The sequence below is a fragment of the Hemicordylus capensis genome, chromosome 10 (genome assembly GCF_027244095.1).
Source record: "Hemicordylus capensis ecotype Gifberg chromosome 10, rHemCap1.1.pri, whole genome shotgun sequence".
NCBI lineage: Eukaryota > Metazoa > Chordata > Lepidosauria > Squamata > Cordylidae > Hemicordylus > Hemicordylus capensis.
This window is the reverse complement of record NC_069666.1, coordinates 3442166-3457623: the sequence shown is the minus strand read 5'-3', so window position 1 is coordinate 3457623 and position 15458 is coordinate 3442166. Positions and strand designations below refer to the sequence as shown.

At 49.0% G+C, this 15458-nt stretch overlaps 1 protein-coding gene across 3 annotated transcripts in view; it reads right to left on the bottom strand.

Annotated features, from left to right (window-relative positions):
* Positions 1–15458, bottom strand: part of CHD2 (chromodomain helicase DNA binding protein 2) — a 69419-nt gene that overhangs the window by 50779 nt on the left and 3182 nt on the right. For 2 of the 3 annotated variants that reach the window (XM_053273192.1, XM_053273193.1), the window contains one exon: positions 1519–1726. In XM_053273192.1, coding sequence (XP_053129167.1) covers positions 1519–1726 — 208 coding nt within the window. Of the gene's footprint in view, positions 1–1518; positions 1727–3646; positions 3793–15458 lie in introns of those variants that run through there. The other variant, XM_053273191.1, reaches the window with a different exon arrangement.

Genomic DNA, 15458 nt, shown 5'->3' with positions numbered 1-15458 from the left:
CGACTGGCCCAAGATTGCACAGGAAGCTGCCTTATACCGAGTCAGACCTTTGCTTCCTCTAGCTCAGTTTTTTCAACACTGACTGGCAGCAGCTCTTCAAGGTTTCAGACGGTGGTCCCTCCCAACCCTCCCTGGAGATGCTGCCAGGGGCTGAACCGGGGACCTTCTGCATGCAAAGCAGATGCTCTTCCACTGAGCTACAGCCCCAACCCCTAAGGGGAATATCTTACAGCACTCACATGTAGTCACCCATCCAAATGCAAACCAGGGTGGACCCTGCTTAGCAAAGGGCACAATTCAGGCTCGCTTCCGTAAAACTAGCCCTCTTCCCCAAAGTTGCCCTGTGTGTGTCACACCTGAGCAGGGATTTGAACCCAGGTCTCTCTGCTTCAAATCCAACGCTCAGTCTCGCCACCACACTCAAAAGTCACGGGAAGCGTCCATCCAAGAAAAGGTTTTCCCCTTTCATTTGAATGAGAGAAGCAGATCCAAGCACAGATTTTCCGTTCACATAGATTTGCTGCCTCCCCTGAGATTAAAGGTAAAAGTAAAGTGTGCTGTCAAATCAATTCCGACTCCTGGCACCTACAGAGCCCTGTGGTTGTCTTCAGTAGAATACAGGAGAAGTTGACCATTGCCTCCTCCCGCGCAGTATGAGAGGATGCCTTTCAGCATCTTCCTATATCGCTGCTGCCCGATATAGTCCCAGCGGGGATTCGAACCGGCAATCTTCTGCTTATTAGTCAAGCATTTCCCCGCTGCGCCACTTAAGGTGACGAGGAAGCTTTTTAATATAAGAGAAAGACGCTAAGAGGGAAGTGTGAATTCTGTACAATTAGGAATAGCAAGGATAATACGCCATTTATCTCCCCTCTGGTTTGGTGGGCTGATTTTATTTTAGGAGATTAAGGGACCTTACAATAAAATCAGCCCACCAGGCCAGAAGGGAGATACAGTAAATGGCTTATCATCTATCCTATTCCCAATTGTACAGACTTCACACTTCCCTCTTAGCATCTTTCTGCGACACGAAAAAGCTCCACCTTGAAGAGAACACACTCCAACCCCTTTGGGCTGTTCTGGTCCGCATCCCCTGCAACTAATTCAATACCTTTGGGGACACGGAGGGATCACAACTGAGATTCCAGAAGGGTCCCTCCAGAACAGAGTCGTAGGGCAGTGCTTAACCAGAATCCTGAACGAGGAAGGACAGCTCTTTCCAGGGATGCTGGGAGGTTTGGCAAAACACTGGAAGCTCCCGTCTGCTGAGTCAGACGACTGGTCCGCCTGAGTCAGGACTGCCCGCACTGACTGGCAGCAGCTCTCCTGGCCTTCAGGCAGAAGTCTTTCTGGAGATGCCAAGGACTGAACCCAAGATCTCCAGCGTGCAAAGCCGATGCTTAAGCACTCCGTTATGGCCCGGAAGGCATGGGTCCTGACTGCTCCTTTCCATCTCCCTCCAAGAATACGGGGCAAGTTTCCGTTAACACACACAGAGTTCCCCAGGGAACCCCCTACCTTTTTGACGTCTGCGAGCCGCTCCTTCCGGGAAGCCGGCTTCTCTTTGGTCTCGGGAGGCGTCTGCTGGGATTTGGAGCCCGTCGATTCGCACTCCGACTCGGACAGGCTCTCGGAGGTCTCTGAGCTGCTGTTGGACTCGCTGCCATGTTCGCTGTCGGACTGGCTGGCCGACTCGGACGCGGAGGCCTCTTCGGACGCGGAGTGACTGGGGATAAAAAGGAGAGCCTTTCATTCTCTTCAAAGAGCTCCACACACTTACCTGGGAGCAATCCCTATTGAATGCCATGGGACTTCCTTCCGAGCAGGCATACATAGGGCTGCACCGCTAGTCTCGTGGGCACTATAAAGTACATCAGAAGAGGCCTGCAGAACCGGACCAAGATGCACCCAGCATTCTGCTTCCCACCACGGACAGCCAGATGCCCCTGGGAAACCCCTAGTAGGGCTTAAAGGCAGTAGCCGCCGTCTGTAGTTGCCCCTCCAAGCAACGGGCGTTCAAAGATAGACTGCTTGTGAACATGGAAGTTCCATTTAGCCACCAACTGATTTATTCTCCAAGATGTTGCCCATTCCCTTGTGAAGCCATCTAAATCAGGAGCCATCACATCTTGTGGCAATGCATTCCATGGGGAAATTATGCACCGTGTGCGGAAGTATTTTCTTTGGCCTCTGCCGAATCTATAGAAAATCACTTCCACTGGGTGGCCCCAAATTCTGGGAGAGGCTTCTTCCCACAGAGGCCTCTGGGAAGCCCCCCAAAGAGCATGAAGACATCGGAAAAGAGGAAGCTGCCTTCTGCCGAGTCAGACCCTTGGACCCTTGGAGGGGGGGCAAAGTTGAGCAGGCATGTGCTATGCCAACCACTTTGAGAACTTTGTTGTGGGAAAGCGGTACATAAATGTTTTTCATAAGCATAATACAGACAGAGAGGCAGGTGGCATATAAATGTGGCCAGTAATGATGACCATGTAAGCATAGCAACTTAGGAAACTGCCACATACTGAGTCAGACCATTGGTCCATCTAGCTCAGTATTATCTTCACAAACTGGCAGCGGCTTCTCCAAGGTTGCAGGCAGGAATCTCTCTCAGCCCGATCTTGGAGATGCTGCCAGGGAGGGAACTTTGAACCTAGTTGCTCTTCCCAGAGCAGCTTCATCCCTCTAAGGGGAATATCTTACAGTGCTCACACATGTGGTCTCCCTTTCATATGGAACCAGGGTGGAACCTGCTTAGCTAAGGGGACGAGTCATGTTTGCAACCACAAGACCAGTTCTCCTCTGCAACAGTGTTCCCTGCAACGGGGATTCCCAGCTGTTGTTGACTACAGCTCCCATAATCCTCAGCTGCAATGGCCTTTGGCTGGGGATGCTGGGAGTTGTAGTCAACATCTGTAGCCCCGTTACAAGGGACACACATTGGGTTTTAGTGTCCATGTCAGCCCTTTGAATTGGGCCTGGAAACAAACTGGGCCATCGCGGCTTGTGGATGATAGGTATTGTAGTCCAATCACATCTGGGGACCCAAGTTTGAGAACCACTGAATTGAATTATTAGGGCGGGGGTGTGTGTGTTTAGAAATTAAGACAGACCTCCAACTTCAATAAGCATATAAGTGTGCTGTTAGGCTGAACAGACGATGCAAACGCCCTAGAACTTTGCATTCTAAATGTGTTTAAGATCTGGTGCAAATGTCAGAATGCACTTCTGCTAAATCTTGAGATACGGAACGTGGGACGGAACGGAACGGTGCGAGACGGAGGAAGGAACCAGAGAGCGAAAACCAAAGGCACTCCCTTCAGTCGCTGCCAGGGGGCAGCAGCCAGACGCTCCCTTGGAAAAGGAAGGACTCCAGCGGCAGCCGCCGGCTGGATTTCCAGGAGCCATTTTAAAAGCTCCTCCATGCAACTTTCCACCATCTTATGCTGTGCCTGCCTGCATTGCCTTTGTCTTCCCATCACCCAAAGGGAGGCTCTTGATCACGGAGAACAGGGTCTGTTCTGGAAACAAAAGCCGCCCTGAACTTGATCAAGGGGTTTTTGAAAAGCATTATGGAGAAAGGGCTGGATATTAATGCACCGGTTTCGTTAAAGCAAAGCAAACGCGATTCCCTCCTCCGAGTCCTCACCTCTCCCCGGAATGGAACACATCCCTTCCATTTCCCGGTTCCTTCATCGGCTGGTGAGCCAGCATTCCAGACGGACAAGGGCCAAGAACCCAACCTTTGCCCGTTAGCTTTGGACAGATTAAACTGGAATGCATCTGCGTAGCACCCAATCCTCTGTGCATATATAGGATTGCCAGAATTTTGCAGGAGTTTGACATGCAGGGCTGAGACCTCCAGGGGGGTGGTGGGAAAACTCAGGATCCGGAGAAACTAGAGGGCAGGCCCTTTTATTTATTTGTAAAACAGATGGAGCTGCTCTTCAGCTGAGCTTCCCCACAGTGGAATTCCCCAATTGTAATTGTAATTCCCCAATTACAAAAGGAGCAATATATCAAAAGGGAGCAGAACCACCCAAAACCAAATTCTTTAGCAGTAGCAAAAAAAAAAAAAAAGTCTGTTATTTGGGGTGTTCCAAATCAAGCCGCACAGAAGGCCCACCCAAACCAGGTGGTCTAACACCAAGGGTTCACCACAGGTGGTACTCCAGATGTTGCTGAACTACAACACCCATCACCCCCCGCAACAATTTACTGTGGCTGGGGATGGTGGGAGTTGTAGTTCAGCAACATCTGGAGTGCCACCCGTTTGGAACCCCTAGCCTACTCTACACCAATCTACAGTATAATGTGTCGAGAAGGGAAAGAGCAAAGCAGGCCTTGCAAAAGAGGGAATTCCAAAGTCCGGGAGCCACGACTGAGCAGGCCCCGTCCTGCGTACGCACGGCCCTGCAGACCACGAGAACTGAGCAAGATCACACAGAGCGTGCAATCCTCCAAATACCTGAACCCAAATCCCTATCACTCTGAAGGCAATACCCATGCTATGGACCGGGCTGGGAAGTAAAATCAACTGGATTTTCAAATTCGCAGCTTGATTGCTTTTGCTATTAGGTCTGCCCCACCCACCCCCACAACCTTCGGACTCCATCCTAAGCACTTGCTGAAGGCGGAAGAAGGGTTCTGTTGGAAGAGCACTGGTCCTGTAGTAGCAAGCAGGAATGGTCCCCTTTGCTAAGCAGGGTCCACCTCGGTTTGCATTTGGATGGGAGACTAAGATATATCCCTTAGGGGATGGGGCCATAGCTCAGTGGGAACATAGGAAGCTGCCATATACTGAGTCAGACCTTTGGTCTATCTAGCTCAGCACTGTCAACCCAAATTGGCAGCAACTTCTCCAAGGTTGCAGGCAGGAATCTCTCTCAGTCCTATCTTGGAGATGCTGCCAGGGAGGGAACTTGGAGCCTAGATGCTCTTCCCATAGCAGCTCCATCCCACAAGGGGAATATCTTCCAGTGCTCACACTTCTAGTCTCCCATTCATATGCAACCAGGGTGGACCCTGCTTAGCTAAGGGGACAAGTCATAATTGCTACCACAAGACCAGCTCTCCTCTCTTGCATGCAGAAGGTCCCAGGTTCAAATCAAGCAGGCATCTCCAGGTAGGGCTGAGAGAGACTCCTGCCTGGAAACTTGGAGAAGCCGCTGCCAGTGTGTGTAGACAGTACTGAGCTAGATAGACCAATGGTCTGACTCAGTAGAAGGCAGCTTCCGAGGTTCCTATGATCCCTTATTGATTTCTGCAAATTAAGGGTGGCAGTCAGAAGCATAGGAAAAAACATGGCTACTTCTTTCCTTGTCTGAATTAATCCCACCTCCGCAGTCACAAGGGCCACAGCAAGCTTAGCCGGGAGGAGGAAAAGGTGGGTCTAAGAGAAGACACATGAACCAACGGAGCAAAATGAGTCATGTCAACGATTCCGGGAAGCACCTTTGAGCTAGAAAGCAGGGTTCCCCCTTGAAACCACACCAGGCGGGCGTGAACAGAAGGCTCCCGACTAGCAAAGGGGGTGAGATGAAAGGGGAGGAAACCACTTTTCTTTTTTAACACGCCCATATCTGATCTTCAGGTGCATTTCAGAAACATGCTTCAGGGTGGCCGGCTGATCCAGCAATTTAGCCCACGTAACACTAACCTGCTGCATGTACCCAATTACCAAGTGGAAGCTGCCATATACTGAGTCAGACCCTTGGTCCATCTAGCTCAATATTGTCTACACTGACTGGCAGCAGATTCTGCAAGGTTGCAGGCAGGAGTCCCTCCCAGCCCTAACTGGAGATGCTGCCAGGGGGTGAACCTGGGACCTTCTGCATGCTGGGCTGCACTAACAATCAGCTACACCTGTGGAAGTCCAACCTCAAGTGCCTTCCCATTCTTCCTGGGAGGGCCATCTTGTTCCTCAAGTCATCCGTTTCAAGGGGACTAGCAGCCCGGAAGGTTTGACCCACCTTCTCCCCAGCATGCCTCTGCCCAACTTAATTTCAACCCAAGCAGAAGGTCCCAAGTTCCCTCCCTGGCAGCATCTCCAAGATAGGGCTGAGAGAGACTCCTGCCCGCAAAACCTTGGAGAAGCTGCTGCCAGTCTGGGCAGACACTACTGAGCTAGATGGACCAAGGGTCGGACTCAGTATATGGCAGCTTCCTACGTTCCTCTCTGATGAGCCACTTCCTGTTAGCCATTGCCTCCAGTATATGGGTCAGTTGCAAGCAATAATAAATACTCATCCACAGAGGATGCAGGCTCTGCTGTGATTCATCACTTCGGCTCCTTGCAAACTGCCACAGGGGCAGGCTGTTCCATTACAGGAGGTGTTTGACAACCCCTGCCCTACAAGATGTCATGGACTACATCTCCTATCATTCCCAACTGCAATAGCCTTTGACCTGGGGGTGATGGAAGTTGTAGTTAATGATGTCTCAGAACCCATTAGAGGGGACACTGCTCAGGTGCCTTTTAAGCATTTCATGCCAGGTAGAAATTCAGCAGGAAAGGCTTTTGTGGGGCACATGAGCCCTCCTAGGACTGGGGAGGTGTAACCTTAACCACAGACACAATTTGTGCAAACTCATTAAAAAAAAAATTAAAAAAAACAAAACCCAGACTGATTCATGTTGGGCAGTGCAGAAGTCTTTTATTAGGCCTTGAACTGAGTATCTTTTGTATGGAGAAAAAGCACATCACATTCCTGCACAGTAGGGCAGGGATTGTGGGTCCCCCAGAGGTTATTGGACTACAACTCCCATCATCGTTTGTTTCAAAGATTCTGATCTCTCACTGGAGCGCTCCGCTAACCCGAGACCCTGTACAGGCATAGGAACATAGACAGCTGCCATATACTGAGTCAGACCCTTGGTCTATCTAGCTTAGTATTGTCTTCACAGACTGGCAGCAGCTTCTCCAAGGCTGCAGGCAGGAGTCTCTCTCAGCCCTCGCTTCGAGATGCTGCCAGGGAGGGAACTTGGAAGCTAGATGCAATTCCCAGAGAGGCTCCATCCCATGAGTGGGAGAATCTCTTACAGTTCTCACACATCAAGTCTCCCATTCATATGCAACCAGGGCGGACCCTGCTTAGCTAAGAGGACAAGTCAGGCTTGCTACCCCAAGACCAGCTCTGCTCTCCGTCTGCATGAGGCAGCTCATATGCTTCACCACTGTGGCCCCCGGTTCTCCTCTGCAGCTGCCACATCCTGAGTCAAACCTGGCCTGGCACTGCCTACTCAGGCCGGCAGCAGCATCCCGAGGTCTTTCCCCACTTTCCTCCCTGAGCCCTTGACCTGGAAATCCCCAGGGCTGAGCCAGAAGTCTTCTGCGTGCAAAGCATATGCTCAGCCTCTCTGCTGTGGGCTCTTGTTGGCTGCGTACTCTTCTCCGCAGTGGCCCAACACAGATCTTTTGCAGCTGTCTACGGACACCAGCCTTGCGCTCAGCAGACGCCGCCGGAAGGGCCTTCGCTAGGTCCGAATTTCCACAACCACCCCTTCGCTGCAAGACCGGAAGATTCTGCTCTTCTGCCACATCTGGGAGTTTCTTTCAGACACCCCAAAGGGGAAGTTATTCTGCCCACATCTAAGGTTGTGAACGTGGCCTCTGTCGGAGGGGAGAGGTTGCCGGGGACACAGGGCGCTTAACCGGTGAACCAGAAGAAGAGGCCTGAAAGGGGTCATCAAGCGGAGACCCCCGCCCATCTCCGAATGACTGAAGTGCATCCCTGGGACGTCCCATAAGCAGCTTTTCCCAGTTCACCCCAACTAGAAAGAAAAGCAGTTGGGGGAAAGGGCAGTTTAGCCTCCAAAGAACATAATTCTCCACCGCTCTCAGGAATGCGGGGGGGGGGAGGAGAAGAGTTGTGTAGGACAATAAAGAGGGCCCCCCCCCGACGCCTCCCCGCAACAGATGCTCACAAGGCTGGAAGCAAAGTTGCAGGCGGCCCAGGGCCTTTCTTCGGACTGATGTGTTCAAAGCAAAACCAGAACACGAAACTAGACGCAGCAATGTTAATCTGATAACATGCCCTCTCTTCAAAGCCCACGGAGAGCTGTAGCTCAGCGGGAAAGCCCTGCTAACTGGGCAAAGAGGCACTTTTTTAAAGTGCTGATTTTTGTTTATTTAGCAGGGGGAGAGCAACTGGCCCTGTCCGTCCCCAGCACAGCATCCCTCCAGTGGCTGTTGCTGGGGTCTATCTTCTGTTTCTTTTTAGATTACGAGCCCTTTGGGACAGGGATCCATCTTATTTATTTATTTAGTTATTTCTCTATGTAAACCGCTTTGGAAACGTTTGTTGAAAAACAAGCATATAAATATTTGTTGTTGTTGTTGTAGCAAAACGCCAGCTTTGCATGCAGAAGGTCCCAGGTTCAAGTAGGGCTGGGAAAGACTCCTGCCTGAAACCTTGGAGCAGCAGCCGCTGCCCGTCTGTGAAGATAACACTGAACTAGATGAATCAATGGTCTCATTCAGCACAAGGCAGCTTCCTATGTTTCTGTATGTGCAACTGAACTTTGCTTTTCCATCTTTGCTTTCAACAAACCACCACACTTTGAGTGTAACTCTCAAGAAACCCCCAAACCCTCAGAGCCAGCATCTTGGCCATTAGTTGGTCTACGTCTCCTGGGCTGTCCAGGTTTTGGGTCTGTGGGATCAATGGGGCTATTAAAGCTCTGAACCAACAAAAATGAAAAACCTGTGGTTGAGTGTTCCTCTTCCGATTTTGGCCCAGCAACGAGAACACGGAAGAGGTTATATTGAGCAACAAGGGGAAACCACCTTCAGTTTTGCTTTCAAAGTCAAGCATGACCTCTCCCACGTTGGCCAGAATTAAATCTCAAGCCTCCCGACTGAATCTCTGTGTACATTCTGCAAGTGCCTAGCAATCAGGCAGGTTAGATGGAAAAGGCACTCGAGGACCATGTTCCAGGTACATGCAATTCCCTTACCCCCCTAAAAGCACTGTGTGCAGTGCACCACAGCCGAGGGAACAGTGCAAATCCATTAAAACTGATTAAAAAGCAAAGTCAATGATTTGTAATGTATTTTCTATTTTCTGTTGTATATTACAACTCATTTGTTTTGTGTTATGTGTTCTAATTGGATGCTTTAATTGTGTTGTTGCGAGCCACCCAGAGAACAATTTGTAATGGGGCGGCTAACAAAGAAAGATCATTTTTTAAAATTATTATTTCTTCTCCATCCTGTTTGACAGAAAAGGAAGAGAGCTGGTCTTGTGGTAGCAAGCATGACTTGTCCCCTTTGCTAAGCAGGGTCTGCCCTGGTTGCAAATGAATGGGAGACTACACATGAGCAATTTAAGAAATTCCCCTTAGGGGATGGGGCCTCTCTGAGAAGAGTATCTATGTTCCAAGTTCGTTCCCTGCCAGCATCTCCAAGATAGGTGTGTGTGGGTGGGTGTGTGTGTGTATAAAATATTATATATAAATATAATGTATGTGTGTGTATACACAAACACACACTGCTTTGCTAATCAGGGTCCACCCTGGTTTGCATTTGAGTGGGAGATGACACATGTGAGCACTCTTAAGATATTCCCTTAAGAATATCTTAAGGAATTCCCTTAAGAGCACCTGCCAGTCTGCATGCAGAAGGTTCCATATTCCCTCCCTGGCAGCATCTCCAAGATAGGGCCGAGAGAGACTCCTGCCCGCAACCTTGGAGAAGCCGCTGCCAGTCTGGGTAGACAATCCTGAGCTAGGTGGACCAAGGGTCTGACTCAGGAACATAGGAAGCTGCCTAATACTAAGTTTTACAGTTAGGGAGACAGGCTGGTCCAGTCCCTGGCTCACATCCATGCCAAGTTAATGCGAGAGCTTTACCTGTCCTGTGAACTGGAATGGGGGTCCTCAGTGCTAATTTTCTAAAGCCTGTCAGTCAAACTGAGGGGAGGAGTATGCTGAGCTTCAGCACCGAGCCGGCCAATCAGGAGCAGAGGAGGTGGGTCTTCACCCTCCTTCCTACCTTCTGCAGCAGACACAATGGCTTCAAGTTGGCAATCCTCACCTGGGGGAACAGGTACTTTAAGGTCCCCTTGGGGGTACTTGTGTCCCCTGCTGGGAACCCCTGGCCTAAGCCATTGCTTGTAAGGTAGGCTTCTGGGGAGGGCTGGTTTTGATTTGGCTGGATTTCCTGCCGTTATGACAGACCCAACCAGTGTTCCCTCTAACAGGGATTCCCAGATACTGTTGCCTACAGCTCCCAGAGTCCCCAGCTGCAGTGGCTTTTGCTTGGGGATTATGGGCACTGTAGTCAACACCATCTGGGAATCCTTGTTGGAGAGTACACTGGACCCAACATGTTTTAGCAGCTGAACTGCTGTTTCGGTTTATTTGCTTTTTGCTGCTGTTGATGTTTGCTCTTGTAGTATATGTATGGTTTGCTGCTCTCTCATTCTCGCAATGGTTTCCTTTTGCTGTGTTTGGGGGGCTCAGTGGAAGAGCCCCTGCTTTGCGGGCAGAAGGTCCCAGGTTCGAACCCTGGCAGCATCTCCAGGTAGGGCTGGGAAAGACTCCTGCCTGAAACCTTGGAGAAGCCGCTGCCAGACAGTGTAGCTCTAGTACTGAGATAGATGGACCAAGGGTCTGACATGGTGTAAGGCAGGTCCCTATGGTCCTAGACTCTTACTCCTGCTTGAGAAGCAGGAAATAAGTTAGTAGCTGGCGAGGCTTAAAAACCCAGTTCCATAAGCCAAGTAATTTTCACAGGGTGGGAAATCTAACACAGATACGAGATAAATAGATGGCTACGAAAGTTATGGAGGCAGAGTGGGGTAGCTGTAAAATGATTTGAAGGGGAAAATATTTAGATATCCAAAGCATGTTCCAGATGTGGTGTAAATTTGGCTGTGCTCTTATTTACGTCCACAGAAAATGCAGCCTGCGGTTGCTCATATAAGTGAGTGTCAAAAGTTTAAACGTTACCTAAGAAGGCTGGTTTTTTGCTCTTCATGAAACCAGATTTGGGATTAGGGCTCCCTCCTTCCCCCACAGTTAATTTGTGGCCAAAGTCGGCTTCCAGGAAGCATGAGCATACAACGTGAATGATAGGGAATCATATCTGTGGATTCAGAAAGAACGATGATGGGCTGGGTGGGGTGTCAGATAGGGAAGAGAGATAAATCCAGCCTCACGGCATTCCAGATCCTTCAGCATCTTCACTGGACAAAACAACTCTCTCGATGGGTGCTCGCTCCTAACCTATATCCATAAATGTTTGGCAAAGGGGCACGGGATAAACTATGGCATTAAAGAACCGGCTTCTGCAAGGGTTCAAAAGGTGCAGCCAAGCACAGCCACAGAATTCGAGACAAGGGCAGTCTGAATAATAGGGCGTCTGGGATTAGTAACCAGAGATCAGTCAGACAGATAACTTTAATCCTTGCATCTGGAGACACCAGACGGAATGGAAACACCTGGGACCTCATCCTGTCACTGGGACTGAGCCCCCAAACCTATTTGCAGTTGCAACAAAAATTAAGAATGCCTCTCAACAAAGGCAGGGTGCATTTCTCTCAGCACCAGGGCTTGCCCTGAACACAGCCAAAGAACCCCGAGGCAGGCTTGACTTCACACCTCAAATTCTAAAAAAAACATCCAAGTAAAATGTTTTTCAGGTGCTTAGTCTGAATTACTGTGGTGGTAGTCTGGCTTATCAGAGAGAAAGCCAAGGGCCCAAGATTACAGGCTGTAACATCTACCCTTCCGAGCCAGTAAATTCAAGCCTGTAATCCTGTTAGCACCCTTGCAATTCAAACTGACTGGAATAGGAACACAGGAAGCTGCCGTATACTGAGTCAGACCATTGGTCTATCTAGCTCAGTATTGTCTACACAGACTGGCAGCAGCTTCCTCAAGGTTGCAGGCAGGAATCTCTCTCACCCCTATCTTAGAGATGCTGCCAGGGAGGGAACTTTGAACCTAGATGCTCTTCCCAGAGTGGCTCTATCCTTTAAGCAGAATATCTGACAGTGCTCACACTTCTAGTCTCCCTTTCATATGCAACCAGGGCAAACCCTGCTTAGATAAGGGGATAAGTCATGCTTGCTACCACCAGACCAGCTCTCTTCCTTAGAGAAGAGCTACAGATACTCCTAACCTCCTGCATAAATATTTGGATTCTCCCTCTTTGAATTACAACTTGAGGAGATATAGTTGAACACTGGGAAAGGTTCAGCACCCCTATATGTTCTCTCTTTCTCACACACACACGAAGCTAGTTTCTACTAAACATATACCAAAGTGAAGTGAGTTAAGACGCAGCTATCTAAACAAAAAGACACTTTTCCAAGTGGTGATTGTATTTAAGCCGGGGGAGAGAAACTGGCCCTCTCCAGCCCAAGCACAACATCTCTCCAGTGTGTGTTGCTTTTGGACTGTGAGTCTTTTGGGGACAGGGAACCATCTTATTTACTATTTTCCTATATAAACCGCTTTGAGAACTTTGATTGAAAAGCAGTGTCTTTGTATAATGTACATATATAAATATTTGCTGTAGTAGTAGTAATTTCTCCACGAAAAAGACATCCCTCTAAAGCAGGGTCACACAACTCAGACGTCCCGGCGGGCTGAAACCAACTGTAACCTGGTGTGCAGGGCCTGAGGTCAATGTTAGGGCATTGCTTATTGAATTAAATTTTTTAAAAAAAATTGAATGATTGAAGCGAGATCCTAAAGGCTTAACAAAGCCATAGGAATTCTCCTAGAATCTGGATCAAGCCAGCTCTAGTCCAAGAAAGCTTGTGCTGCAATCAATCTACCAGCCTTTCGGGGGCAACAAGATAAAACTCTTCTCCGGGAAATGCTCTCTGTAGACACGAGGTATGGAGAGCAAAGATTTCGGAAGCGTTGCACATAAGATGATCGAACGCAAAAGCTCCTCTCCAAAGCTGTTGGCAGAGAGGCGCAGATGCCTCTCCAGGCTTGCAAAAGCACCCGCCGAAGTCTCTGCACTGCTCTTTTTCACGCCTCTTTGCATTTGCGATCACTTCTCCAAATGAAGGGGGGGGGGGGAACAGCAACCGGGCTGCTCTGCCACAATACTGCTTTCCAGTAGCACGGAAGTGAAGGCGCTGGACACGCAAGCGCTCCGCCTAAGCCTGCCTGGTTGGCCGAGCAAAGCAGAAGCTGGTCTCCGTCAGGGGAAGAGTCTCTGCCGTGAGAGAGGCGAGAGCAAGCCAGTTCAGGCTGACGTCACCCGGAAGGCAGGGCCTCGGGCTGCCATCGGCTCCCCACGGCTGACCCTCCTGTTACTAAGCAAGCCGGCAGCCAACCCGCTTCCACGTCCAGCCCAAGATGGCCTTTGAACTCACCACCAGCAACTTCCTGCTGTGGGTGGTTTTTTTCCTTCCCCCTCCCCTCCTCGTTTCAGAGAACACACAGTGCAATGCAGTATATGTCTGTCAGCTATGCGGCACAAAGGAACAGCCATTTTGTGACAACCAGACCTGCAGCACAATGCCCAGCCTTTGCTTCTTTCTCCCCTCACCACTGCCTTTTTTTGCTTTCCCAAAGACACACTGTGTGTCTGGGACATCCAGGTGCAAGAGATGCTAAGGGGGTCTCCTCCCCGGTACCCTCCTTCCCTCCATTCCACCCCCAGCTCATTGTCTCCAGACAAAATCCTCCTTTCTAGGAGTGGTGCTTCATAAAATGGCTGCCACTGACTGCACGTTTCCTATGAAACAGACATCGGCATCGTGCACTCACTCTATGCTGTGCACAGAAAAAGTTCCCCGCCTGCAGGGAGAGTGTGTGAGGAAGCATGATCTAAAAAAAATGCAGTTTTTAGATTATGGATAACCCCAAACTGCAGGGCACATCAGATAGCTAACTTTAAATGGGACACTCCGGCTTGTGATGTATTCAGGCAAATAGAACAATTGCCCTACCATGGATGTGTGTTGTGTGCTGTTCAGAACAGCACAGAATTGCCCGTTCTTCTCTTGCGGATTGGCTTATGAGTTCCCACGTTACGAGGACCCTTTTCGTCAACACCCCAAGCCTGTACACAGTGTGACACTGGTCGAAATGGAGCTTACTTTCAAGTAACGACTCAGTCCCTGGCAGGTATACCTGGAAGCAAGTCCTGCTTAATTCGGCTGGACTTACTTCAGAGTAGACCTCCTGGTAGATAAAGTTTCCACACCAACATTTTACAGGTAGCAGGAGGCTCCTTGCAAGCGCAAAATAAGGCAGGTGACCAACATATCTAGGCCTTCTTGGTGGTGACACCTGTTAGGAAACTCCCAGCCCATAGACAGTCATTCGGCACCATTCCTACTGCTTTTCTGAACAGTCTTTATTTCAATGAATTTTTCAGGTCGACGCCGACAGAACCACCATAAGCATACTTGCTCAGATAGGACCCCCACTAATTTCAGTGGGACTTCCTGTCACCATGGCGCATATGGAATTGTGGCTTAAACTGGACCTTGTGATGCATTCGAATCCACACACACATACACCCCTTTTAGTGATGATCATCGTGTTTTTGATTGTGTATTCCATTTCACTTTTAAACTTTACTGTCTTTTATATCCGTATTGGCCCTAAAGTGGAATAGAGGTTTAATAAATTAATGTTTCACATGTACCTGCAAAGCTCCCCTTGTCAACTAACAAAGAGGCACCTTTTAAAGTGCTGATTTTCATTTATTGAGAAGTGGGGAGAGCAACCGGCCCTCTCCAGCCCCAGCACAGCATTCCTCCAGTGGCTGTTGCTGGGGTCTATCTTGCGTTTCTTTTTAGATTATGAGCCCTTTGGGGACAGGGAGCCATCTTCTTTATTTTTATTTCTCTATGTAAACTGCTTTGGGAACATTTGTTGAAAAGCAGTATATAAATATTCGTCGTAGTAGTAGTTATAATGAAGGGCCCGATTCAAAGCTACTTGCATGAGTTTGTGCCTTGATCAGGCTTTTTAAGAAAAAATTAATGGGAGGACCTCACACCATAAAGTATGTTCCATCTTCACCTAAGCCATGGATGAGCTCTGGTGCACCATAAGCCAACCCAACTTTCCCCCCCAACATTCCTAGTGGCTCTAAGATGGTAACAATCATCACTGGTTACAACACCCACTTGTTAGATTTGTGGTTAAGAGACTTGAATCTTTATGGTCGTAAGATTAGGGCAACCTGTAACTTCTGTAGCATTTGAGCATTGCATAATGCCTGGTTGCATCTGAATGTGGGCCTGAAAGACACCCGAGCAGGTTTTAATCCAATCCAGTATATCTGAACTTGAAACATGGACCAACAATCAATTCCTGGGACCAGCAGCCTGGTACAAAGCTCTCTTCGAAAGCTGTATGAAGGGTTAGTTCCAGATCCCCCCTCAGCATAAGATTTGTTTTCAAATAAGGGTTTCATAAGGATTTTTAAATCTTAAGCTAATTTTATTTATATGCCATTTTTCAACAACAAACAAGTC